The sequence below is a fragment of the Paroedura picta genome, chromosome 2 (assembly GCF_049243985.1).
Source record: "Paroedura picta isolate Pp20150507F chromosome 2, Ppicta_v3.0, whole genome shotgun sequence".
Classification (NCBI taxonomy): domain Eukaryota; kingdom Metazoa; phylum Chordata; class Lepidosauria; order Squamata; family Gekkonidae; genus Paroedura; species Paroedura picta.
In genome coordinates, this window is record NC_135370.1 from 168798441 (window position 1) to 168825014 (window position 26574).

The following is a 26574-nucleotide window of genomic DNA, read 5'->3' on the forward strand; positions in this document are numbered from 1 at the left end:
CTGGTCATGTGACACGCTTGCCTTAAAGGAGAAGCCCCTAACTTCTCTCAACTTCTGTCGGTCCTGGATTTTTCCTCCCTCCTCTGCCTTTTTCGATCCTCTCCCCCTCCCCTCCAAGAAAAGAAAGAAAAAGCCCCCCCCCCTTCTGAGCCTCCCTAACCACGTGCAGAAGACTTTCCTGTTTCAATAGGGAGGAGGGGGAAGAGGAAGATCCGAGTTCAAAGCGATCTGAATTCAACAGGATTGACAATGAAGAAAGTAAGTGCAGACTCTGCCCTGGAGTCTGGGATCATCCTACATAAACCTCCAGCTACTAATCCTTTTTTTTTTTAAAAAAAGCTACCCGCTGTCTCCCTGACATCTGGAGAGCCACAGTTTGGTCACCCCTGCCCGAGAAAGAGGTTGGTGGGCAGGAAGAAGCTGATCTGAGCCCCAGCTGTGCTGGCAAATGCTGTGCTCCTCAAATACAGACAGTGGCGCTGGAAGGTTTGGGATTTCTCGTTGCTTCCTCTGTTCCAGTGCTGGTGCCCTACCCTGAACCGTGCAGCCCCTTGTGGCACCCTGTACATTGTTCAGACCTGGCCAGTGGTGGCTCTGTCTTAGCCTGTCATCTCATCCTATGGTATTGGCAGCCAGGTCCAGGATATTAATGGGGTAGTAGTAGTAGTAGTGTAGTAGTAGTAGTAGTAGTAGTAGTAGTAGTAGTAGTAGTAGTAAATTCTATTCATATCCTACCCTTCCAATGCTCAGGGCGGGTAACAACATTAAAACAAATGCAAAGTTTTAATTTTTGTTTAAATTATAATTTATTATTTCCTGTAATTTGTGGGGGGAGTTTTTGGCAGGGGCTGATCTTCAACATTCCATCTCCCCTCCCCCCCCCCAGCTGTGAGTCCAGCCTTCTTTGCTAGATGTTATTTCTCACATCAACCATATGCCCGGTGGAATAGCTCCGTTTGACAGGCCCTGCATAACTGGTTTAGGTCCCGCAGGGCCCTGATCTCATCTGGGAGCTCATTCCACCAGGTTGGGGCCAGGTCTGAAAAGGAAGATAGGGGATCCATAACTAAGCTTAGCCCTTGGCTCTTTTAATTTCTTTCTCCATCCCAGCAGTGTGTTCGATCAGGGTTTCCCAAGCACAGTGCCGTACAGTACCATGAAGGCCCTTCAATGGTACTGCATCATGGGGGGGGGGGGGTTAAATGGCGGCTGGGGAGAACCCTCCCACCCTGTCGCTGCCATTTACAGCTCTGCGCGAAGAGGAAAGAAGGGTTATTTTTCCCATTTTTAAAAGATCCCAACCTTATTTGGGCAGGTTGACCTGCCCCTCTCCAAAGTGGCCAATGATGGGCTGGGAGGGAGTGGAAAGGGGAGGAACTTTAGCCATTTAAACCTTTGTATGCAACACTTTCAATTGTGTGTGGGGTGTGTGTCAGGGAGGCATGGCTAGCTGACATCACTTACTGGCCCCTCAATGGCTGGAAAATATTTCAGCAGTACCTCCATCATCAAAAGGTTGGAAACGGCTACGTTACATCACTGTTATTTATATTGTCCCGCCCCCTGACACACGCCATTGGCTGTTGGTGACAAGGAAGAACAACAAGCAAAAAACAAAACCTACTGTATAAATCAGTCCAATTCAATTAAATCCAACCCAGATATACATGTTTTATCAAAATTAATGTGTATATTCTTTTAAGAAAGTACAAGTATAGTCCAATTTTTTTCAACAGATTATAGGTTCACCACTGACATCCATACAAAGACCCGGTAAACCTCTGTTTCACCATATGTCACTTCCTCAGGAGACCACAATAGCAGAAGTCAGGTCTATTTATACAGTGGTTCTTTGCTTCTTATGTTTGTACCATAACACTGTATGCTCTCTTCCCCACCCCCACCCCCATTGTTTTGCTGTGAGTGACAAAGAAAAAGCAGGCAAATCACAGTAATTTTCAGTCCAATATTGTGCTGAACTACCCATGATGCAGGATGCAGGGATAAGGACTGGGAAGGGGAAAGAGGGCAGAAATAAGATCAGGAAGCTTCTCTGTATCTCTCAAACCTGCCTCTCACTGTAATCAAGAATTAAAGGAGAGGCAAATCAAGCCAGTTTGGTGTAGTGGTTAGGCATTGTAATCTGGCATGCCGGGTTCGATTCTGCGCTCCCCCACATGCAGCCAGCTGGGTGACCTTGGGCTCGCCACGGCACTGATAAAACTGTTCTGACCGAGCAGTGATATCATGGCTCTCTCAGCCTCACCCACCCCACAGGGTGTCTGTTGTGGGGAGAGGAAAGGGAAGGCGACTGTAAGCCGCTTTGAGCCTCCTTCGGGTAGGGAAAAGCGGCATATAAGAACCAACTCTTCTTCTTCTTCTTCTTCTTCTTCTTTTTCCCCCCTCCCAATGTGTTACCATTTTGCTATAAAATTGCAAATCCCTCCAATATCTCAAAATATCCTGAATTGAAATTTGGGCAGTATACAGATTTGTTCATAATTGGTTGATGAATTGCAAGCCGGATGATTAATGAAGTAGAAAAGTCTTTAATTAGTCTCCTTTTAATGTATCTGCTCATCCCTTGCTGAAAGGTTAGAGACATATGCATGTCCTTTACTTTGTGCTAATGGTTACTGACATGCCGTAATAGGTCTGGCAGGCTCTCAGCATCCAAGATAATACAATTTAATTTAAAGTTTTTAATTGCACTCTTGCTTCTGTTTCTAACAACTGCTCATAATAGGCTGTTAACCTGACACAGGTGGTAGAACAGATGCTTTGGGGCTATGTCGAAGGTCTAGGTAAAACAGTGGAGCGTTAGATCAGAAAAAAAATAATAACCAGTGGGGGAAAAAATATGTAGCAAACAAATGACCCTTGAGAAAACCTAGATTTGTTCTTCTTAATAATGGGAGTTTTTGATGTGGGACACATCTTCTGGCACACCTTGTGTAACGGAAATGTAGACGGATGTGAGGTCCATAGTCCCACCTATGAAGCATGCCAGAAGGGCCCAGCCAGTGGCCATGCCAGCCCCAGGGGCCTAGACAGCCTCTTCATGACCTGCAGGAGCCAAGGCAGCCACTGCCCCGCCCCCAGCCTTCGCAGTGGGGCCCTGGGGGCCTAGACAACTGCTCTGGTAGCTGAGGTGGTCAAGGCAGCTGCAGAGGAGTATGTAAGCAGGAGGAGGGGGAGGGGGAGGGGGGAGTGTTTGCTTGGGAGGGAGGTAAGTAGGTTGGGAAACCAACAATTAAAGGGGGAAACGGGAGGGGGAAGGTGAGGATGTCCCTGTGTGTCTGTGTTTGCGAGTAAGAGAGGGGGGAGGAAGCAAGAAGGAGGTTAGGATAGCAAGAAGGAGGTTGGGATACCAACAAGTAAAGGGGGAAGGGAAGGGAAGGGAATATGTGGGGGGGGAGGGAGGGAAGGACCAAGGAGGAGGTCGGGAAATCAACTGGTAAGGGGGGAAGGAAAGGTACTCTGCATTATGTGTGTTTGCGAGGGAGGGAGGGGACACTGCCCAAGTAGCTTCAGAGCAGATATGTGTCCCACATGCCCTCTGAAAGCCTGTCTGTCAGGAGAATTTTTTGTTGTACATCGAGAAGTAGAGTAAACTGGCAGCTTGGTGCAGTGGTTAGAGCAAGCTTTCTCAACCATGCGGTTTCTCAATGGCCCTGGAAGGATTTCCTGAATGGGTGGGAGTTAATTAATTAATACATATTTTAAAAATTTGTTACACATTTATTGAGTGATATAACCATATATGGTCATGTGGACTTGCCCCTCCCACACAATGACCAATGACGGGCCTGGAAAGGGTGAGAAGGGGAGGGACCCCAGGTGTACAAAGCTATGCTTCCTAACCATATTCTGCACAATTGTGCCACTTCTGGTGTTTCTTGAACCCTGAAGAATGTTTTAGAGGTTTCTCAACAATAAAGAAGTTGAGAAAGGCTGGGTTAGAGTATCAGTCTGAGATCCAGGAAACCCAATTTGAGATCTCCATTCTGCCTTGGAAGCTCATTGGGTGAACTTATGCCAATCTCTCTCAGTCTAACCTATCTCACCAAGATGGTTCTCGTGAGAATAAAGTGGAGGAGGGGAGGGCAGTGTTGTAAACTGCTTTGAGTACCATTGGGAGGATAAGCAGGGTATAAATATCTAAGTAAATAAGATTATTCAACTGGCTTCAATGTGACATCCTTGGTATTAAGCCACAACACTTTATGATAGATAAAAGCTCAGGAAGTGGGAATGTTGTTCAATATAGCGTTCTATCCTACTTCTCAACTCAGCTCTTATTGGACCTCTCTCCAACACAAGATCCCTGCTCCCCAATTTGGACAGTGTCTCCTTGCTCTGGAAGAATACCCCACCATGAACCAGACAGAGTAGTAGGGAACAAACCAGAAGACTTCATTGGGGATGCTTGTTCTCTAAATTTATCTATTACCATTTCAACTGACTCAGTATTCTTTGCTACAGGAAAGGCTTAGAAAGGAATTTTAGCGTCAGCTGCCAAGAACTTGAAAAGACCCTCAAAGATGTGGTACTGAATTTCCAGAAATGTTTTTTGCAGAAACTAAGACAGAAAACTCAGGTAAGAGGAACACTTGAGGGTTTGGGGCATAATTTGGTGGACGGCATTCAACAGCAGCAATTCAAGCTGGTGTTCTCGGTTATGGTGCCATCTCTCTGAGAGGGAGAAGGTGGGAGGGACTGTCTCTGTTGACCCATGTCTGGTAGAGAGGACCTTGTTTCTGCTAAGCGATTTCTGCAGGTTTACCCCTCCACTGACACACCAAACAAGCACAGGTTGATTGAGGGCATCCAGAAGGTTTTCATACTAGGTATTCAAGCACCTGTGAGTGTGGAATATGTAAGATGAGTAGTGTATATCACTGGTCCCCAACCTTTTTATCACTGGGGACCACTCAACGCTTGACAATTTTACTGCGGCCCGGTGGGGGGGAACCCTGAGCTTGTTTCTCTGCAACGAGATAGTCCCATCTAGGAGCGATGGGAGATAATGACACCCAAAGTGTGTTGTAAAGGGCCGGGGGGGGGGGGAGAAGGCGTCCTTCGCGGCCCACCTCCAATTAGCCGACGGACCATATGTGGTCCGGAGGCCACAGGTTGGGGATCGCTAGTGTATATGACTCAAAGGCATATGAAGAATATCCAACAGGGAGCATCAGAGGACATGTGTATTTAGCATAGTTGGAATAGAAACTTCCTGATGTTTCTCAAATAATCTCATCCAGCGTCCTGATTGGCTCAATAGGAGATTTCCTGCTCCTTTGAGCATCCTTCCTCCCTGCTTGCTTCCAGAATGCAACAAACTCCCATTTATATTATGGCAAAAATTCATCTCTGTCATTGTCTGCCTAATCTAAATGTCATCAAAGAGGGATAAGAGCCAGCATGGTGTAGTGGTTAGGAGTGTGGACTTCTAATCTGGTGAGCTGGATTTGATTCCCCGCTCCTCCCCCACATGCAGCCAGCTGGGTGACCTTGGGCTCGCCACAGCACTGATAAAGCTGTTCTGACTGAGCAGTAATGTCAGGGCTCTTTCAGCCTCACCCACCTCACAGGGTGTCTGTTGTGGGGAGGGGAAAGGGAAGGCGACTGTAAGCTGCTTTGAGACTCCTTCGGGTCCAGAAAAGCAGCATATAAGAACCACGTCTTCTTCTTCTTCAGTAATCTCAGGGCTCTCTCAGCCTCACCTCCCTCACAGGGTGTCTGTTGTGGGGAGAGGAAAGGGAAGGCGACTGTAAGCCACTTTGAGACTCCTTCGGGTCCAGAAAAGCAGCATATAAGAACTACGTCTTCTTCTTCTTCAGTAATATCAGGGCTCTCTCAGCTTCAACTCCCTCACAGGGTATCTGTTGTGAGGAGAGGAAAGGGAAGGCGACTGTAAGCCACTTTGAGACTCCTTCGGGTCCAGAAAAGTGGCATGTAAGAACCAACTCTTCTTCTTCTAAGTAAATGGCCTTAAAGATTCTTAATACTAAACCTCCACTATAATTCTATGTGTGCTCTCAGTGAGCTAGTAACAACTTTCAGGAGACCAAGCCCTACAAGGAATGGCTTGGGGAGGTTCAGACTGGAGAAGAGGAGGTTGAGAGGGGGCAGGATTGCTGTCTTTAGGCATTTGAAAGGTTGTCACTTAGAGGAGGGCAGGGAAAGTTTCCTGTTGGCAGCAGAGGAATAGGAGTAGTTCAGCAATGGAATGGGCTGCCCTAGAGAAGCAATGAGCTCCCCGCACTAGCAGGCTTTAAGCCAGGGGTAGTCAAACTGCGGCCCTCCAGATGTCCATGGACTACAATTCCCATGAGCCCCTGCCAGATTTTGCTGGCAGGGGCTCATGGGAATTGTAGTCCATGGACATCTGGAGGGCCGCAGTTTGACTACCCCTGCTTTAAGCAGTGGCAGGATGAGCACTTGTCTGGGATGCTTCAGGCCGATCCTGCACTGAGCAGGGGCTCCTTCAAATGCGATGAGTCTGATATATCAAAGGAGGTTTCCAACAGAGTTAAAAGACTATCAGAGATCTGATTATCTGAAATCTCTCTGGAATGGACCAAAGTTCTTCATAGTTCCCAGGTTACAGACATCTGAACTTATCCCAGAAGTTCCAGCTGTGTCCAGGTGGAAAGTAAGTATGGTATGGTGGCATTTGGGCCTGCCTCTTTTTCTCATACTAACCTACTCCTCGGTGCTGTTGGGAGGATAATATAAATAGAGCCCTGCTGAATCGGACCAGCGAGGGTCCATCGAGTCCAGCATCCTCTCAAACCGTGGCCAACCAGTTCCTCTGGAGGTCCAACAAGAGGACACTGCCAAGGCCTTCCCTTGAGAGCCAGTTTGGTGTAGTGGTTAGGAGTGCGGACTTCTAATCTGGCATGCTAGGTTCGATTCTGCACTCCCCCACATGCAGCCAGCTGGGTGACTTTGGGCTCTCCATGGTACTGATAAAACTGTTCTGACCGAGCAGTGATATCAGCGCTCTCTCAGCCTCACCCACCTCACAGGGTGTTTGTTGTGGGGAGAGAAATGGGAAGGCGACTGTAAGCCGCTTTGAGCCTCCTTCGGGTAGGGAAAAGCGGCATATAAGAACCAACTCTTCTTCTTCTCCTTTATATTGCCACCAGGCTCTGGTATTCATGCCAACCCGTTTACTGCCTTTGAATATGGAGTTGCCCTTTAGTTACATGGATAGTAGCCACTGTTAGATCTATCCTCTGTGAATGTCTAATCCCTTTTTTAAAGCCATCTATGGCTGTGCTTAAGGCCTCTTGTGGCGCAGGGTGATAAGGCAGCCAACATGCTGTCTGAAGCTCTAACCATGAGGCTCAGAGTTCGATCCCAGCAGCCGGCTCAAGGTTGACTCAGCCTTCCATCCTTCCGAGGTCGGTAAAATGAGTACCCAGCTTGCTGGGGGGTAAAACAGTAATGACTGGGGAAGGGAATGGCAAACCACCCTGTACTGAGTCTGCCATGAAAACGCTAGAAGGCGTCACCCCAAGAGTCAGACATGACTCGGTGCTTGCACAGGGGATACCTTTACCTTTTAAGACTGTGCTCATCACTACCTCCTCTGACAGCCAATTCCCCATTTTAATCACACACTGAGAAAATAAATACTGAGAATCATCAAAGAGTTGGATATTGGAGTGCTTCGAATTCACATGGCGAGTCTGATTCCCAATTGCCTAAACACAACTAATTTTGACAGCGAGACGACTTCACAGCTGCGTCTGTAACCAGGAACATATTTAAACCCCAGAAAGTGAAGGGGTTTTACGTTAGGCCAGATCATGCAAAATACTCCACTGTTCATACCTGTATTCTCGATCACAAGTTCGCAACCAAGTCCCTTCTGCTGGCAGATGTGAACGTGAACTCTCACTTTCAACCACAATTCAACCAACTTGCATGCAGAACCTGCTGTGAGATCTTGAGTGGAGGAATAACACAAACCCACAAGGCCTTCTCAGGAAAAGACTTACAAATGGTGACCTCACGTTTGTTTCCGAGCACTCATTACCTCATTGCTGACCCTGATTTCCAGCAAAGCCAAGATGAGAATACTGTAGGTATAAAGAACAAAAGGAGGGGAAACCCTGCTGTAGACATCACATCATCCATGAGACCAACCTGCTGAAGGGAGTGATGGACTTAAAACATTTCCCAAAGTCAGCACTCAGTGGGAGAAGCTAAGAAATTCAGTACATGCCATCAAAGGGGTCTGTAACTAGATTTGCATTTAATTTATTTATCTAGTAAGACATTTCTGTCCAGCCTTTCCTCTTGGAAGGCAGCTGATAATAATAATTAAAGCATCCTCAGCTAAAACCTTAGATCAAAGATGGAGAACCCACCACCTCCTAAGGAAGCCTCTTCCATTGAGAAACCTCTCTAACTGTCTGGAACTTCTTCCGGAGGTTTAGACGGAATTTATTTTGAATTAATTTCATGCCATTGGATCTGGTCTGTCTCTCCGGGGCATTTAAAAGGTACCTGCTGTTCAAACCCCCTCAGAAGTCCAGGCAGACAAGCAGGTCTTGCAGCATCTCCTGAAGATGTCCCAGCAGGACATCTCACCTCTCGCCTCTGACAGAAGCCCATTCCACAGAGCTGGAGCCAAGATGAGAAAGGCCTGGGCTCTGGTCTAATCCAGAGGGGCCACACTGAGTGGTGAAAGAGCTAGGCCATGGCACATGGGGACACAGGGAAGGAGATGGTCCTTCAGATATGTGAGTCCCAGCTTGTGAAGGGCTTTAAAGGTCAGAACCAGCACCTTGACTAGAACTCAGAAATAGACCGGCAGCCATGTAGTCTATATGGCAAAGATGGTGAATCAGACAGCTTTGCCCAGTCACAGAAGCACAATAAGAAGTGCAGTAAATAAATCTCCCAAGAGAGACAAGCCTTCCTTATTAACTTCCTTTGAACTTTCCTTCTGGGGGAAAAAAATATTGTTTGCTAGGTATGCAGCGTAACCTAAATTGCTTATTCTAGAAACTGCGAGGGTGGGCAGGGGAAATAGAATTAAATTTAGAACAGAGTAAAACACATGTGAATGCGGAAAGGTCATCAAACCTCCGAATCTTGTCTGGCCCGCAGCTCAGCTTGGGAATCCCATCCGAGTTCCTGGCACTGTGGTGATTGTCCTCCCAGGAGATGTCAGAGTCACAATGGAAAAGGATGCAGAGGCAGCGAAAGGTGTCAAAATATTCCTGGCAAAGAGGAGAGAGGGGTTTTTTTTCTTAACAATGGGCGAGAACAATTCAGAAAAAGTACTTACAGAGATGGGGGAGTGAAGCACCCTCGTCTTGTGGAGTGCAATTAATTATTTGCTTGCTTGATTTCTAGGCTGCCGTTCCTAGCCAGCTAGTTTACGGTGGCTACAACATCCATTAAAATACAAGTACAGTAAATTCAATAGAACATTTTAACTACAGTTCCCCTCTCAACCACGCCCAAGTCTTTTACCCTGACCAAGACTTTGTAAAGGTAAAGGTATCCCCTGTGCAAGCACCGAGTCATGCCTGACCCTTTGGGTGATGCCCTCTAGAGTTTTCTTGGCGGACTCAATACGGGGTGGTTTGCCATTCCTCATTACTATTTTACCCCCCAGCAAGCTGGGTACTCATTTTACTGACCTCGGAAGGATGGAAGGCTGAGTCAACCTTGAGCCGGCTGCTGGGATCGAACTCCCAGCCTCATGGGAAAAGCTTTCAGACAGCTGCCTTACCACTCTGCGCCACAAGAGGCTCATTAGATCATCCTCAGTCTGGCATCAACCCAATGCCTGGTGGAAGAACTCTGTCTTACAGGCCCTGTGGAGCCAAGTTAGTTCCGTCAGGGCCCTCAGCTCTTCTGGGAGCTCATTCCACCAGGCAGGGGCCAAGACTGTAAAGGCCCTGGCCCTGGTCGAGGTCAGGCACACCTCATGAGGGCCAGGGGTCTCCAACCTCCAGTGTAGGAGGTAGGGTTGTGAACTCTGGGTTTGGGAAATTCCTGGAAATTTGAGGATGGGGACAGAGAGGGCAGAGTCTGGGAAATGGGGAGCTCGAGAGGGATGTTTTTATGACACAGCATCCACCCCAAGAGCTGCCATTTTCTCTATGAGTAACTCTGGGAGTTCTCCAGGCTCCACCTGGAGACTGGCAACAGCAGTCTGGACAGAATGCACAGATACATAATATTCACAGACACTAAATAGTGTATTTCCAATCCACTTTCAATGTACTTTGCATTTCACTGTGGCCATTTACAGACTGCCTCTGTATTCCGTTTTAGTAACTGGTTGCTCATGCATTTTCTCCCTGTCATTTCAGACAGACTCATTTGAGTAGCTGGCTGCTGGCGGAATTTATTGACCTGTTCATACAAACCCACTTGTGTTGGGTTAGCAAAGCATGGTTGAGCGGCTTTTGAGGGAAATGGCTTTCTTCTTTTTTCCACCCCTTCATTGAGACAGTGTGGTGTAGTGGTTAGGAGTGTGGACTTTTAATCTGGCAGGTTGGGTTTGATTCCCTGCTCCCCCACATGCAGCCAGCTGGGTGACCTTGGGCTGGCCACAGCACTGATAAAGCTGTTCTGACCGAGCAGGAATATCAGGGCTCTCTCAGCCTCACCCTCTTCACAGGGTGTCTGTTGTGGGGAGAGGAAGGGAAGATTATTGGAAGCCGCTTTGAGACTCCTTCGGGTAGAGAAAAGTGGCATATAAGAACCAACTCTTCTTCTTCTTCAGTAATATCAGGGCTCTCTCAGCCCCACCCACCCCACAGGGTGTCTGTGGTGGGGAGAGGAAGGGAAGGTGAATAACCACTTTGAGACTGCTTTGGGTAGAGAAAAAGCAGCACAGAAGAAGATTCTTCTTCTTCTTCTTCTTCTTCTTTGAAAGTAGCCATACACCACCTCCATCCACTCAGTCAGACAACCACTGTATTTACTTCCAGTAAAAATAGCAAAAGGCAATGTGTGGTGTGTCACAGTACACATTACCCGCATCATTTCCCCCTTTTGCAGGCCTCAGTTAAGCGCAACATGCTGATAGCAGGATGGGCTGTAAACATCCTTATCTGGAGAAACCACGCTGTAGAAGAAAGAACTTGTAATTCTAGTCATTTATCTCCTGATCTGAAACCCGTTAGTTTTCCATATTCCCTCTTTTTGGTAATATTACATTCTATTTGTGTCTATTTCATATATTGCGAGACACCACATACTGCCTTTCTAAATAGATCCAGCGCTGTGCCATTTTTAAAGCAAAGACCATGGATTCAGGTTCTGCTAATCCAGGGGTAGTCAACCTGTGGTCCTCCAGATGCCCATGGACTATAATTCCCATGAGCCCCTGCCAGCATTTGCTGGCAGGGGCCCATGGGAATTGTAGTCCATGAACATCTGGAGGACCACAGGTTGACTACCCCTATGCTAATCGGCCAAGGGAGGATATCTTGTCAGCAAGACTGTGCCTCTTTAAGGAGGAAAGCTTGTCATCATATCTCCTTGTGCTAGCGCTCCTTCCAATTGAGCATAGAAATTGGCATGTGTCTGTCCAGCACATCATGCAGGTTAGTTGCACCTCTGTGATATGCCTCTCCACGCTGTTGTGCTTCCGATACATGGGCCGAATAATGCATGGTCATTATTAATTGGCATCTACGCACACTTCTGCTAATGTGCAGAACCTGCTGATGTTCTTAGACGGAGCATAGAGAATGCTCAGCATCTCGGAGGGATTGTTTGCAGTTTGTTGCCCTGCACTCCTATTCCACTTGGTTTCCCCTTGATTTACATTTTAATTTGTTTCTTCCTCCTTAATACTTTTGCCAGATGCTGCCGGGGGCTTATATTCATCTAGGGAAATACAGTTTAGGGATTAGAGAGAGCCAGGATACAGGAAGACGACCCACCCGTGCACAATCCCTTAATTAAGTGACGCATGTGCTGAAAATCTGGGCATGCCATCCTTGACGATGAGCAGAGATCTTTGCTGCACTCCCTTTTGAAGCTTTTCTCCTCCAGCAGCCCAGGTCTGTATCCAGGACATTTATGCTTTAAATTTGCAGTACTTCCTGGGCAGCCCCCTGACCCACCCACAAACAGTCTTATTGCAAGCATATTGCATGTAACAGACCCCCAGTTTTAAAGAAGAAGAAGAAGAAGAAGAAGAAGAAGAAGAGTTGGTTCTTATATGCCGCTTTTCTCTACCCGAAGGAGGCTCAATGTGGCTTACAGTCGCCTTCCCTTTCCTCTCCCCACACCATACACCCTGTGGGGTGGGTGAGGCTGAGAGAGCCCTGATATCACTGCTCGGTCAGAACAGTTTTATCAGTGCCGTGGTGAGCCCAAGGTCACCCAGCTGGCTGCATGTGGGGAGTGCAGAATCAAACCCGGCATGCCAGATTAGAAGTCCGCACTCCTAACCACTACACCAAACTGGCAAGCTGCTTCAGAAGATGGTGATTCAGAGTGAAAAAGTTTCTGCAGGAAGGAAATGTTTGACCCTTTCCCTACTGACCATTTCTCCACTGCCAACCTAAACAGGATGAAGCCTTTCCGACTCCAGTCTGTCGGCTTAGAAGGTTGTGACTCTGCCTTGAATTGCACTGTAAATCTTACAGCCCAAATTCTACAGTCAGAAGAAGAGTTGGTTCTTATATGCTGCTTTTCTCTACCCAAAGGAATCTCAAAGCTGCTTACAATCACCTTTCCTTCCTCTCCCCACAACAGACACCCTGTGAGGGAGGTGAGGCTGACAGAGCCCTGATATTACTAAAGAAGAAGAGTTGGTTCTTATATGCCACTTTTCTCTACCCGAAGGAGTCTCAAAGCAGCTTGCAAATTCCTCACAATTTATTTTATTTGGGACAATGTGACTGTAAGGTGATGTTAGTAATATGTAATGTAATTTCGAATTTAACTCTCTGGTCTCAGGACCAGAAAGTTGCCAGCACAGCTTTTAACTTGCAGGAATGGTTCACATTTGGGTGGTGAGTGATGGGACCAGCAACAAATGGTAAAGTGAAAGCCATTAATCACTAACCTAGTTTTATTTCTCCTATGTTTTTTTGAACTACAAATGAATTTGAGGGGGCTGATTGGGTGTTTTAGCAAAGAATTATCATATGGCTGTATTTGGATGTTGTGACACAGTTTTCATATTTAAAAAAATTAACTTTTGCTTTATATTCCCACTGTCATGATGGAAGTTCATAGTCTGAGGAAGAGTGCTTGCACTCAAAAGCTCACACCTTGAATAAATCTTTGTTGGTCTTAAAGGTGCTACTGGACTCTGATTTTGTTGTATTATTTGGCAGTTTGTCAAAACCACTTCTTTTTCCCTAATTGGACAATTACAATCACCTGCAATGAAAAATTGAGTGGAAAACAGCCTGCCCTTAATCCCGAAGCCATTTTTTAAAAGAACAAAAGGAAACAGATCAAGTTACATTAGACTGAGGTGTGCCTGGTGAGAACTCCACAGCCCCAGCAAACAGGAAATCATTAATACTCCTTCAAACAAAGGAGAATGGCAGAAGGGGTTTGACTTCCCTATGGAGACCCCCCCCTTTATTGCTGTGACAGGAGCCCGAAGATAGAGAGCAAGAGGGCACTTGGGAGCCACTGGAGCTCAGAAATAGATTTCAGGCCCTTCGTAGGAGATGTTAGCAGCAACAAGGGCAGAGGAGGAATCGAAACCAATTCAAAGAGAGTGAAGAGGGCATGGGGGCAGGAGGAAATGTCATTCAAAGGAAAAGGAAAGTGTTGGTCTTCAGTGACTATCTGCAGAGAAGCCTGGAACAGCATGTGGCTAGGCCTGACCCCCTAGCCCAGGGGTAGTCAAACTGCGGCCCTCCAGATGTCCATGGACTACAATTCTCATGAGCCCCTGCCAGCAAATGCAAGGGGCCCAAGAGGTGTGTTGCTTGATTGTGTGGAGCACAACAAATTGTGGCAAGTTCTTAAAGAGATGGGAATACCAGAGCATCTTATCTGTTTCTTGAAAAAAACTATATGCAGGTCAAGAAGCAACAGTGAGAACCGGGCATGGAATCACTGATTGGTTCAAAATTGAGAAAGGAGTTCGGCAAGGCTGTATACTGTCGCCTTGCCTATTTAACTTGTATGCGGAGCACATCATGAGAAAGGCGGGGTTAGATGAGTCACAAATTGGGATCAAGATTTTTTTTGATTTTGCACTGTTATGCGGTAGTGTCAGCCTTTCACAATACCAGATTACAGATTATTATCAAAAGGGGTACTTTAGTGATGCGATTGTATTTTAGTGTCTCTGTTTCTCTTTTGTTTTTCCAGCCAATGCTTAAGAACATCTTGAGCAAACGGTGGATTTTATATAGCGGAACACTTGACTCATTCATCCAGAAAGCGGTGTCAACCACTGAAGAATTTTCTAAGCCCCTAGCTCATCTGAAGGAACCCCTTCATAAGGTAATATTAGAATGATACTACCAGTGATGTAGCCACCAGAATAGCCCAGACTAGTCTGATCTGGTCAGAGCTTGGAAGCTAAAGCAGGGTCAGCCATGGTTAGCATTTGGAGAGGAAACCACGAAGAAGAAGAAGAAGAAGAAGAAGAAGAAGAAGAAGAAGAAGAAGAAGAAGAAGAAGAAGAAGAAGAAGAAGAAGAAGAAGAAGAAGAAGAAGAAGAAGAAGAAGAAGAAGAAGAAGAAGAAGAAGAAGAAGTTGGTTCTTATATGCTGCTTTTCTCTAACCGAAGGAGTCAAAGCGGCTTACATTCCTCTCCCCACAACAGACACCCTGTGAGGTGGGTGAGGCTGAGAGAGTCCTGATATCACTGCTCAGTCAGAACAGTTTTATCAGTGCCGTGGCGAGCCCAAGGTCACCCAGCTGGCTGCATGTGGGGGAGTGCAGAATCGAACCTGGCATGCCAGATTAGAAGTCTGCGCTCCTACCCACTACACCAAACTGGCTACACCAAACAAGGAAGGTTGGGTTACTATTTAGAGGAAGGCAGTGGCAAAATCCCTCTGCTCATCTATCACCTTGAAAACCCCATCGATGGGGTTGTCATGAATTGGCTGCAACTTGGTGGTACATTTTTATTATTTCACAGTGATGCTGTTGGTCTGTCAGGGTCAGTACTTTCTACCGTTACATTTCTCAATCTTTTTGCCATTGAGGAACCCCTAAAACATTCTTCAGCCTTCTGACGTCACATGCCACCAGAATTTACATCACCCAGACACTCCTACCAGATGTGACATCACTGGGCCACTCCTGCAGCACAGGAAGTGATATCACAGAAATATTTTCAGATGCCTTGTGAACAGAACCATTCCTGCACTCTGGGCTGGCTGCCAGTTTGCTCTTCTTCACCAAAGGGAGCCTGCAGAAACAGAGCCAGGGTGTGCCTATGCCACTCTGTCCTCTCCCCCTGCAGTTAAGCTCAAATGGGATCACTTAATCCTGGATTCCAGTCGCAACCATGTGCAACAAGTCTCAGCCGGCAAGGATTTGTATGGGCAAAGTCCCTCCCCTTTTCACTGGGCCATCAGGTCAGGGCACTCTACCAACTGTTAAGTTACTCCAAATGTGAAAAAAATTCCAAGCAGTTTTCCAGCCCCTTTAAAATTTCCAGGAGTTCTTTGTACCTTCTGCAGCTTGAGCGGCGATAAATGACCAGTTCTCCCCTTGTGTCTTTTTAGCAGGATTTTCTCCATGAGATTCACAAGTACCTGGTGAAAGAATACATCACGCAAACCCTGAAGTCGAAGAGCAAAAGAGGGAGAAGAAAAAGGGAAGAGGCCAGCAAGCTGATGAAGCAAGACGCCTCAATTATAAATAATAGCATGAAACACCTGGTGGGTAAATGCCGCTGTTTGTGTCATGGGTGTGGACACAGAATGATGTGAAACTGTCCAAAGCTGTTTCAATTTCAGGATTTCTGCTCATTGTCTAACTAACTTAAAAAAAATTCTGCCCTTCCCCCAAGGAACTTAAAGAGGCCTACATAGTTCTCTTCACCTTCATTTTATCCTCTGTGAGGTAATTTAGGCTAAAACTGTGAGGTAACTTAGGCTTCTAAAACATGAGACAATGGTGGAACGGGGTTTTGAATTCAGGTTTCCCAGTTATGGTTACTCCAGGGATTCCCAACCATGGGTCTGTGGGAGCTCTGAAGTGGCATGGTACTTCATGCTCTCTTTTGAGTTTCTACTCTCTTTTGAGCTACTACTCTTCATTCCGGCTCACATGAGGCAGAGACACCATAGTGGTAGTAAAGGCAGTTGGAGGGAGCAGAAGGAGGGTTAATGGTGTGGGGAATGATGTCACTTCTAGGGGCGTGGCGGGGGCATGGCCAGCTGATGTCACTTCCGGGGGGTCCTTGAAGTCTGAAAAATTATTTCAGGGGCTCCTCCACAGAGAAAAGGTTGGAAAAGGCTGGGTTACTCTGACAAAGGGCACTTCAACTCTCAAAAGTTCATATCTCCAAAATCTTGTTAGTCTCTAAGATGCTGCTGGATTAAAATCCAGTAGACCTCCAAAGTTATACTTCACCAGTCATTCTGCAATGTGGGCCCCAATTGGACCCATTCTAGAATCTTCTTTAAAGTTTGTACTAGAGGTGCTAGTACCATGAGTCCAATCTCCCTAAGGCAACAGCCAATGAACCTCACTTAGGAATCAGCAGAAACTTACTTCCTGAATTAAGCTTGGTAGTAAACTGTTGGTAATAAAGCTTCGCTTTGCTTTCCTTCTGACCTTCTGGCTTTGATACTAGAGAGGCACCCCATTGGAGGGCAATTTAATATAAGGAGAGGTGTGCTAGATCAAATCCTGTGGACTCTTCTGCCAACCTTTCCCATCCAGATGCCCTAGGATGCCTAAACATGGTTTAATTGGAAGGGGAAGCACTAACCAATATTTCAAGCCAGTCAACTGGAGAGGCAGAAGAAGGGAAGTGAAGGGGCATGGTGAATAAAGAGAAGGGATTTGCTTGTCAGTTAACTGAGCATTCCAGATATTCTGGTCTTGAATAATCAAGCTTTCATGTAATCATAGAACCATAGAGTTGGAAGGGTCCATTCAGGCCATCTAGTTCCACCCCCTGCTCAGTGCAGGATCAGCCTCAAGCATCCAGGATAAGGATCTGTCCAGGGTTTGGCAGTAAGTGATGTGAAAGACCTCAATCTGAGACCTTGGAGGGTCACTGCCAATCTGAGTAGATATGGACCAATGTCCTGATTCAGTATAAGGCAACTTCATGTGTCAAGTTTTCAAAAAATCTGCCTTCCAAACTGTCTCTACTAGGGTTCCAGTTCTGACTGGCTCTTCCCTGCCATTCTACACATTGCAGACATAATTGGCGAGAAGAAAAAACGAAGAATCAAAGACCGCCTGAAAAACTTGTCTCAGGACTATCCGGATATTAGGTATGCTGTACTCGCCTGTAACAAACTGTAGTAATTGAGAGAGTGACCTTCCTTCTACATTTATGAATACTGTCTCTTCTCTGGGGTGTTACTAACAGGTTACAACATAATTCCTGCACCTTATCTGCTCATTTATTTATTATATTTATATACTGCCCTCCCCGGAGGCTCAGGGCGGTTTACATAAAATGTATAAACAATACAAGAAAAATCCATAACATATAAATAACCATGACATTAATACTACTAACTGATAGTTGTAGCAGTGCATCAGTGCAAACAGGTCCAGGAGCAGAGCGCATTGATGGATTTCTGGGAGGGAGGAAGGAGGGGCCCTGCAGATCTTGTTGATTATGCCTGGTCTCAACCACATGCCTGGCAGAAGAGCTCCCTTTTGCAGAAGTGGAGCACCAAGAAATTCCCCGAGGGTCCCCCATTTGTCCCTCTTCAACCTAATTTTTTGGGACCCACTCTCCTGCTTCTCTTCCGAAAGCTCTCCACCTCAGACAGGTCCAACCAAGCCCTGTTCACACTAATCCTCAAGCATCCCAAGTGTATGCCTTTCACCAGTTGCCTAACCTGGCGGGATATTTCCCACACATACAGCAGGCATTTGAGGCATGAAGCTAAGGCTGGAAGTGAAGAAATTCACTAAGCTGCAGTGAGCTCGGAAACAGCCTCTTTGCCGATTCCCTTCCAGAGGGTTTCTGAAGGGAGCTGAATCCCAACAGGTTGTTTTCATGCTAGGCCTGTAGTTTTATTGTAGTTGTCTTGGGGTTTTGTGTGTTACTGAAGCTGGGTCTCTGTGTGTGTGTGGTGTAGTGGTTAGGAGTGCAGACTTCGAATCTGGCAAACCGGATTTGATTCCTTGCCCCTTCACATGCAGCCATCTGGGTGACCTTGGGCTCGTCACAGTCCTGATAGCACTGTTCTCACACAGCAGTTCTTTCAGAGCTCTTCCAGTCCCACCTCCCTCACAGGGTGTCTGTTGTGGGGAAAGGAAAGAGAAGGTGATTGTAAGCTGCTTGGAGACTCCTTCAGGCAGTGAAAAGGGGGGTATAAAAGCCAACTCTTCTTCTTCTAGGAACAGCTTAGGCTTGATTTGATCTTGAAGCTGCTATTTATTTGGCCGCCAAGCCACATCTGACATGGCAATTCCTAGTGGGCTTCCAAGGCAACGGAAGGTCAGAGGTCATTTGCCATCGCTCATCTCCACATCATAACCCTGATATTCCTTGGTGCTCTCTCAACCACATACTGGTTATTTAGAAACCACCAATTGCTTTTTATAGTATGGTAATTGCTGTTGTTGGTTTCAATTTTTCAATAGATTGTTCTGTTTTTGGACCTTCGGCTGGTTGTCTTGCAGATCCTTTCGGGTTATCTGGTCATGCCGTTGCATTGCCATTCAGCGATTTATATTGATAGATTTAAGATCTACTTCTCAAAATGTTGCATCATGTTGAAGATCAATAGGAACAGCACAGGAACCCACGAAAAAATTTGAAACGGAAACGGACCAACGACCCACATGTGGCCAACATCTGTTTATTCAAGATGTAAATAATAAAAGAAGTCTTGTTTATTTCCTGTTTAAATCTTGATAACTTGGGATGCAATGAAAATAATCCGGAAGAAATTATTAAGAGAAGAATGTTTCCAACAAACAATGCTGCACAGGTGAACTACTGGCAGAAGTACCTCAGTTTGGTTGCCTTAGCAAAAAAGAATTAAAATACAGCCAGTTGAGCATGGTCCCATTTCAGGGCTGGAAATTCTGTGGGCAATTCCACACAACTTTAATGTAGCAGAAGGCTTGCAAATTGTAAACGCTACTAATTTGCAGTTCCGCAAGACGTCGCACACAATCTGCCACACTCCTGAAACAGTCCCGCAAAAAGCAATTCGTTGTAGTGCTTAAAGGGAAATCGGGAAAAGTGGATTCACCCTCCGAAAAGCGCTACACTCTTGCAAACAATCTGCAACACTAGCAAAAAAGACCTGTGCGTTCCCATTGTTGCGGTTCCAACAAAGTCCCTCCCCCTGGCTCTCTCCTCTGAACTTCCGGCGAAGCAATCGCCTTTTTTTTTTTCTCGGAGCGAGCAGAACTGGCGAGCCTTCATTCACCCAGCGAGGCTTCTCCGGCTACAGTCCCTCCACAGAAGTGCTTTGAAGCTCCCCTAAGTCCCCAAGCACAACACAGCCCCGTTTGCAAGTTCCCCTTATTTTCGGCCGAAAATTGCGCCCGCTCGGGGGGGGGTTCTTTTCACTCAGGGGGGCGTGGTAGCGATGAATCGCCAGCTCACATGCCAGCTGCCAGCTAGATTGGTCTCTCTGTTGCAACGAATCAAGGCATATTCGTTGCAACGTGTTTTTTTTTTAAACCTGTTCTTAAAGGGAAAGGGGCTTTCCTGGGGCATGATAACAACCGCCCATTGGCTGTACGTTTGATTGATGGCCAGGGGCAGGACAAAGCACAGAAAAAATTGCTTCCTGTCTAGCGATTTTTGCGAGACCGGAAACCTGTGGGAAACGAATGAAACGCTACTGGATTCCACTAAAAAAGCAGGTATGTGTAATGCAGAGCTTGCACTTTTAAAAATAGCATTTCTGCTTTGTGGGACCAATTGGCAACATTGGTCCTTGTGCGGAAACACCCTGTATATTGCTTAGAGGCTTTGCCGTTGAAAAAGCATCTGGTGAAAGGAGCAAGTACCGGAACCTTATCCAGCATTGCTGGGTGGATGTATTTGTGCAGCATTTCTTGTTGGAAACATTTTTCTTTGACTAATTCCTTTTTTTCATTACATAACAAGATAACAAGATTTAAACAGGAAATAAACAAGACTTCTTCTATTGTTTACCCTTTATTGCATAAACAGATATTGGCCACACACGGATCATTGGTTCTTTTCTGATGCATCCTGTAGAAAGGCAGGATAAATAAGAAGAGTTGGTTTGTGTACCCCGTTTTTCACTGCCTGAAGAAGTCTCAGAGTGGCTTACAACCACCTTCCCTTTCCTCTCCCCACAACAGACACCCTGTGAGGTAGGTGGGGCTGAGAGAGCCCTGATGTTAATGCTCTGTGAGAACAAGACTATCAGGGATGTGACTAGCCAGTTGGCTGCATGTGGAGGAGGAGCAGGGAGTCAACCCTGGCTCAACAGATTAGAGGCCACCACTCTTAACCATGACACCATCTTGGCAAAGTTAATGAATCTCTTGTCGACCAGACTGGCTCCCGAAAAGATCTTACACATCAAATCATTGACATTTCTGCCAAGTTTGTTTTACACAATGAAAGAAGTTTCACAAATCAAATCCAGCCCTGCTGTTATATTATATATAAAGAAAGGCTTTTTTAACTTTTGTGACTTTGAATAGCCCTTTATTAGAAAGCCATTGTTGTTCCTCGTTTCTTCATTTTCTTCCTTCTGTGGTTGACTGATGTTTTTCTTTTGGGACACTGAGATTGTCAGTAGAGAGGGAGAATCCCTTACTTTATGTTTATCTTATTTACATTTTTATCTCGCCTTTCTCCCTGATCAGAGATCTAGAGCAATTTTTCACATAATTCCCCTCCTCCTTCACTGAATCCTCACCACCGCCAGGTGAAGCAGAGTGATTGTGATGATATGTCAGCCATCCACCCTCATCCCTGCCTTCCAGCCGCTTGTGGGTTTAGTCTCAGGGTTACATCCTTGCCCATGAAATGTAGCCCCCTGAAGATTACCTGAAGACTACAGATGACCTTGAACAGAAGGGTTTGCCATTGATAAGTCAAGGCATGGCAGAACAGTACTAACTAAGTGTTCCAGTAAAGATACTGTCACTAGACAGATGTCTTTAGGATGCTTAGGGCTTGGATGCTCTGGGCTGATCCTGCGTTGAGCAGGGGGTTGGACTAGATTGCCTGTATGGCCCCTTCCAACTCTATGATTCCCACCTCCTCCAAGAGGCTGAGTGCTGCATTCCGCATCAGTAGCAGCTTCCCAACACTTCTCACGTCCTTCAAGGTCATACCTTAAGAACCTCCTATCCCATTATGACCTGCTGCAATGCTTGGGGTATCTTGTTTAACTTCAACCAGAGCGGCCAAAGTAAGCTGTGGGCCCTGCTGGAGCTATCAACTTTCCACAGGGCCTGCAAGATGGAGCTCTTCCGCCAGGCATATGGTTGAGGCCAGGGCGGAGTCAGAGGACCCCGCCCCCTCTTTTGATGCCTGTTAGATGTGGCTCCTTGCTCCCAGCAGAAGAAAACTTGACCTTCCGGTTGAATGGGGGAAGGAGGAGGAGCGAGGGAGGGAGGGAGAGGATTGGAAATGCTGAGTAAGAGGTTGCCAATGCCATCTATCTATCCATCTTCCTTTACTATTGTAAGGGATGTTTTTATGGGGTTTTATTGTATTTTACTGTTTTAAATTGTGTGAACCGCTGTGAGAACACTGGAAGAGCGGCAGTATAAAGATGAAAAAAAATAAATATAAATAAATAAACCAGAACCAGGGCTTTTGATAGTGGCCCCAACCTGGAGGAATGCTCCATCCGAAGAGACCTGTGCCCTGCAGGACCTGTCTAGGTCCCGGAAGATGGAGTTATTCCTCCAGGCGTTCCACTGAGGCAGTATTAGCAGGTCTACGATCAGCTTCTGCGAGCGTCATGCCAGTGTATTAGATGGTTTGATAAAATATTTGTGTTTTATTTATGTTTTATATATCTATGTTGTTAACTGCCCCAAGCCCCGCCTGCTGGGGAAGTGGCAGGATAAAAATCAATCAAATGAAATATATAAATAATATATAAGATTCAAGAAGTATGGGTGATTACACTTGCTAAATCCCTGTAATCTAAGAAGGGCTTAAGATGCACGGGAGACAGGCAGAGTTGGCTGGATTTTGCCTAGACAGGACAAGAAAATTACAGCTGTCACTTCAACATTGTTGTTTATATACATCTGCCCACATTACAAGCTCTTGGCCTATAGTCTCTCTCACACTGGGAGTTTCCAGTCTTGCTTATTTTTGGCTCATCTGGGGAGGGATGTTTGCCAAGGCATGTTGGCAGTAGGTTTGCTGTTATCCTTGCAGAGGATGAGTTGTTTCCAGTCCATTTGACATATGTATTTTTTCTTCATAGAATCATAGAATCATAGAGTTGGAAGGGGCCATACAGGCCATCTAGTCCAACCCCCTGCTCAACGCAGGATCAGCCCTAAGCATCCTAAAGCATCCAAGAAAAGTGTGCATCCAACCTTTGCTTGAAGACTGCCAGTGAGGGGGAGCTCACCACCTCCTTAGGCAGCCTATTCCACTGCTGAACTACTCTGACTGTGAATTTTTTTTCCTGATATCTGGCCTATATCGTTGTACTTGAAGTTTAAACCCATTACTGCGTGTCCTCTCCTCTGCAGCCAGCAGAAACAGCATCCTGCCCTCCTCCAAGTGACAACCTTTCAAATACTTAAAGAGTATGTTCATGAAGAATTCATTTTCCTTTCATTTTACAGAAGAGAGCACATTCTGGCTCTTCTTAGCCTCCGAGGATGGTGGCGAAACACGAAACAATCGATGGCCGACCAGATCGATGGACTATCAGAAGGGTTAGAAACTGAATCCAACCGGACACTGTTTGCTGAAATTGAACTTCCAAACACCATCCAATGCTTTTGAAAAACCAGCAAGAGAGGAAATGTAGTGCTTGGATGTTTAATGTTTCCATGGGTTTATGAATATTATAAGAAGCTTCCTTTAGCAGGCTATTTATCATCTAGCAAAGTACCAGCTTGCCAACTGACTGCCTTCCCCCTGATAGTCTATTTAAAATAGCATGTCCAAGATGGAGGAGGTCTATGTGGTACAGAGAACAACCACTTGCATCAAAACTTATACAGTATTTAATAAAAAGAAAATGTTAACAAGCACAATTTTAGCACAGCACCAGATTGAGCAAGGGATTCAATAGAAATGGGTAAAATGCAGTTCCTCTGTCCTTCTCTCTATATATGCCCTATCAGATGTTAAATATAGGACAAGCTCTCTACAATGTTTCCACGACTTTGCAGCTTCCTTCAGCTGTACAGGCCATCACGGGGCAATGGCCAACTCCTCCAGATGTGGCTTAAGAGTTCTGTCTGCTCAGATGAACTCAGCACTCCTCTTTGCACCCAGGAGTTTTGTCTTCTATCTTTTCTCTACATACTGCCCAGGTCAGGCTTGGTCAAAGAAACTTTTCCTGAAGTCTCCAGAAGCTTCTTCTAGAAGTTATTCTAGTACTTACTAACTCCAAATCTCTATTCTCTCTCTAGCTACCTATTACCTATCTGAGAAATACTTGGAGATTTCAGGGGTGGAGCCTGGAGAGGGCAGGATTTAGGGAGGGTCCTCAGCAGGATACAATGCCATAGAGTCCAGACTCCACAACAGGGTTGCCATATTCAGGTTGCAAAATACCTGGACATTTGGGGAAGTGTGGCATAATACCAGAATGTCCACCTTCCCAGGTGAACCGATATCTATTGCTTGAAGATCAGTTGTTATTCCAGGTGATCTCCAGTCACTGGATGGATGTTGGGAATCCTACACACCAGCCATTTTTTTAAATTACTTTGGCTTTAGGGTGAAAATGTTGGACAAAATCAGGACAACAGCTCTTTTTAAAACACCAGGAAAACAGCTAATGGAATGTGTGCTAAACCCTGAAGCACAGGAAAAAAAATGCAGAATGGAGGGGAAAAAACCCTCTGAGGCTGATTCCACATGGGCAGAAAAAGCCGGAAGGGTGCTCATATGGACTAATTATCAAATCCACATGACAATGTTGCCACTGGGCCGGAGTCCTCCCAGGCCAACAGTGGATCAGGCCCTCAGTATACCTGTGCTGAGTCTGTATTCCCTTTTTCATCACAAGGCTACTGAGGACCCATTCCACAACAGGTCCATGTAGACAGGGGCCTATGGGGGCCAGGAGGGGGCAGAAAATGCCCCAGTCAATTTCACAGCACTTTGCAGCACCACGGGGAGAACCAAGGCTTTTTAAAATTTTGCAGGAAGGCGGGTTTGCATTCTCGTGCAATCCGACCTTCCTGCAAAATAACCCCTTCACTGCCCCACGTGCAGTGGAACCTGTCTGCTGCAGCTGCATCCCCCAGGGGGACACATTTCAGTGGTGGACTGGGTGTCCCGCTGAAATGTGTCCACCACAGAGACATTTCAGTGCTGGAGCAGATCCAGTGCTGAAATGTGTCCCCTGTGGGGACAGAAAAACCTGTAGAGATTGCAGCTCCACAGCAATGCATCGGCAGTGCCCCGTGTTGCTGATTCAGAATCAGCCTGACAAACAATTGCTTGAAAACTGGGGAGGAGGGGAACGCAGAATGCAGAAGGGAAGAATAATCAGACTGGAAGGCACCAATGAAGAAAAGACCACGGGGATCCAAAATCTATTTTTCTTCCCACCATTCTTTTGAATGTTACATAGAACTAGAAAGTCTACACACTGTTTTTTTGATGTTTTGGTTTGGGAGAGAAGCCAGCAGGGTGTAGCCTGATTTTGTCAAATTTCGGAAGCTAAGCTGGGTTGGTACTTGGGGGGCAGAACTTCAAGGAAGAGTCTGCTGAGGAAGGCCATGGCAACCACTGCTGCTTCTCATGTGTCTTGAAGAAGAAGAAGAAGAAGAAGAGTTGGTTCTTATATGCCGCTTTTCCCTACCTGAAGGAGGCTCAAAGCGGCTTACAGTTGCCTTCCCATTCCTCTCCCCATAACAGACACCCTGTGAGGGGGGTGAGGCTGAGAGAGCCCTGATATTACTGCTCGGTCAGAACAGTTTTATCAGTGCTGTGGTGAGTCCAAGGTCACCCAGCTGGCTGCATGTGGGGGAGCGCAGAATTGAACCCAGCATGCCAGATTAGAAGTCCGCACTCCTAACCACTACACCAAACTGGCTCTCTTGAAGGGGATCTCAGTAAATCCAAGCAAAAGGGCAAACCACTTTCCATGGAAACCAACCAGAAAAAAATGAGAAAGTTGTGTGTAGGCGAAAAAAGGAATGCATTTTCTTATGATTTTCAATGTAATTTACTGTGTCATTCAATAAGCCTGTTTACAAAAAAAGCAAAAAAAAAAAAAAACCTTTTCCCACACTTCTTATATGTACAAGGTGCTGTGTTTGTAAAATTAAATTTAGCAACACATAGATCCCCCAAAAGACGTATGAGCCATTGGGCCAATGTATATTCAGAGGTGATTGCCCACCCAAAGAAAAATTACTATGGATAGATAAGAACAGAAGGAATAGTCACTGAAGACAAGGGACTGGCCTTGAAAACGGGTAACCTTAATACGGACAACGTTTTGGCTGCCTAGAAGTTTAATTTTCCACCTACGTAACACGTTCTCATTTTTTCTGGCTGGGGTCTCAGTAAGTCAGCAACAACTTCACACACACACACACACACACTCACTAAAAGATATTATGTGACCTTTAGTTTTGCATACTTTTTAAAAGAGAGGAACCTCTATCCCTTTAGAGATCTCAGGAAAGCACATGATTCACACAGCAGCAGACAATACGATTCCTGTTCTGCCACATTTCACCTTACAGGTGGGTCCGTCATGTGATGCAATTTCCCCCCACAGAAAACCCCCAAATTTGCATGCAGCAAAGGAATACAGCTGAGAGAAATAAAACCCAGAATTGATGCTGGATTGGTATTTTCAGGGATTCTTGGTCGTAATCTCCCCTCTGTATCCCGAAGTGCTCCAGTTCAGGAAGATCTTTACCAGGGCTAGTCAAACTGCGGCCCTCCAGATGTCCATGGACTACATTTCCCATGAGCCCCTGCCAGCGAATGCTGGCAGGGGCTCATGGGAATTGTAGTCCATGGACATCTGGAGGGCCGCAGTATGACTAGCCCTGATCTGTGCTATGTGCTCTGCAGGAGTGAGGGGGAAGCTGAGGGGGGAAAACAACACAAAATAGTGAGGGGGGGAACAACCCATTAAAATTCCCAAAATCCATTTAGATAGCCTACTTCAGAAATCCCAAATATGGCATCCGTTTGCACTAAGAAAACCACCAACAGAGGTGTTTTCAGAAAGTGGGTGGGATAAGGTAGGGCTTTTGCTCAGTAGGGCTTCTGAT

At 46.1% G+C, this 26574-nt stretch overlaps 1 protein-coding gene across 5 annotated transcripts in view; it reads left to right on the forward strand.

Moving 5' to 3' along the window:
• Window positions 1-26198, forward strand: part of EXOC3L4 (exocyst complex component 3 like 4) — a 63797-nt gene extending 37599 nt beyond the window's left edge. For 3 of the 5 annotated variants that reach the window (XM_077323753.1, XM_077323751.1, XM_077323754.1), the window contains 5 exons: window positions 4486-4600; window positions 14335-14469; window positions 15708-15863; window positions 17314-17435; window positions 22942-26198. In XM_077323753.1, the coding sequence (XP_077179868.1) occupies window positions 4486-4600; window positions 14335-14469; window positions 15708-15863; window positions 17314-17435; window positions 22942-23104 (691 nt within the window). In that variant the 3' untranslated portion in view covers window positions 23105-26198. The remainder of the gene's footprint in view (window positions 1-4485; window positions 4601-14334; window positions 14470-15707; window positions 15864-17313; window positions 17436-22941) is intronic. The other 2 variants (XR_013228594.1, XM_077323755.1) reach the window with 2 other exon arrangements.
• The last annotated feature ends 376 nt before the right edge of the window (window positions 26199-26574 follow it).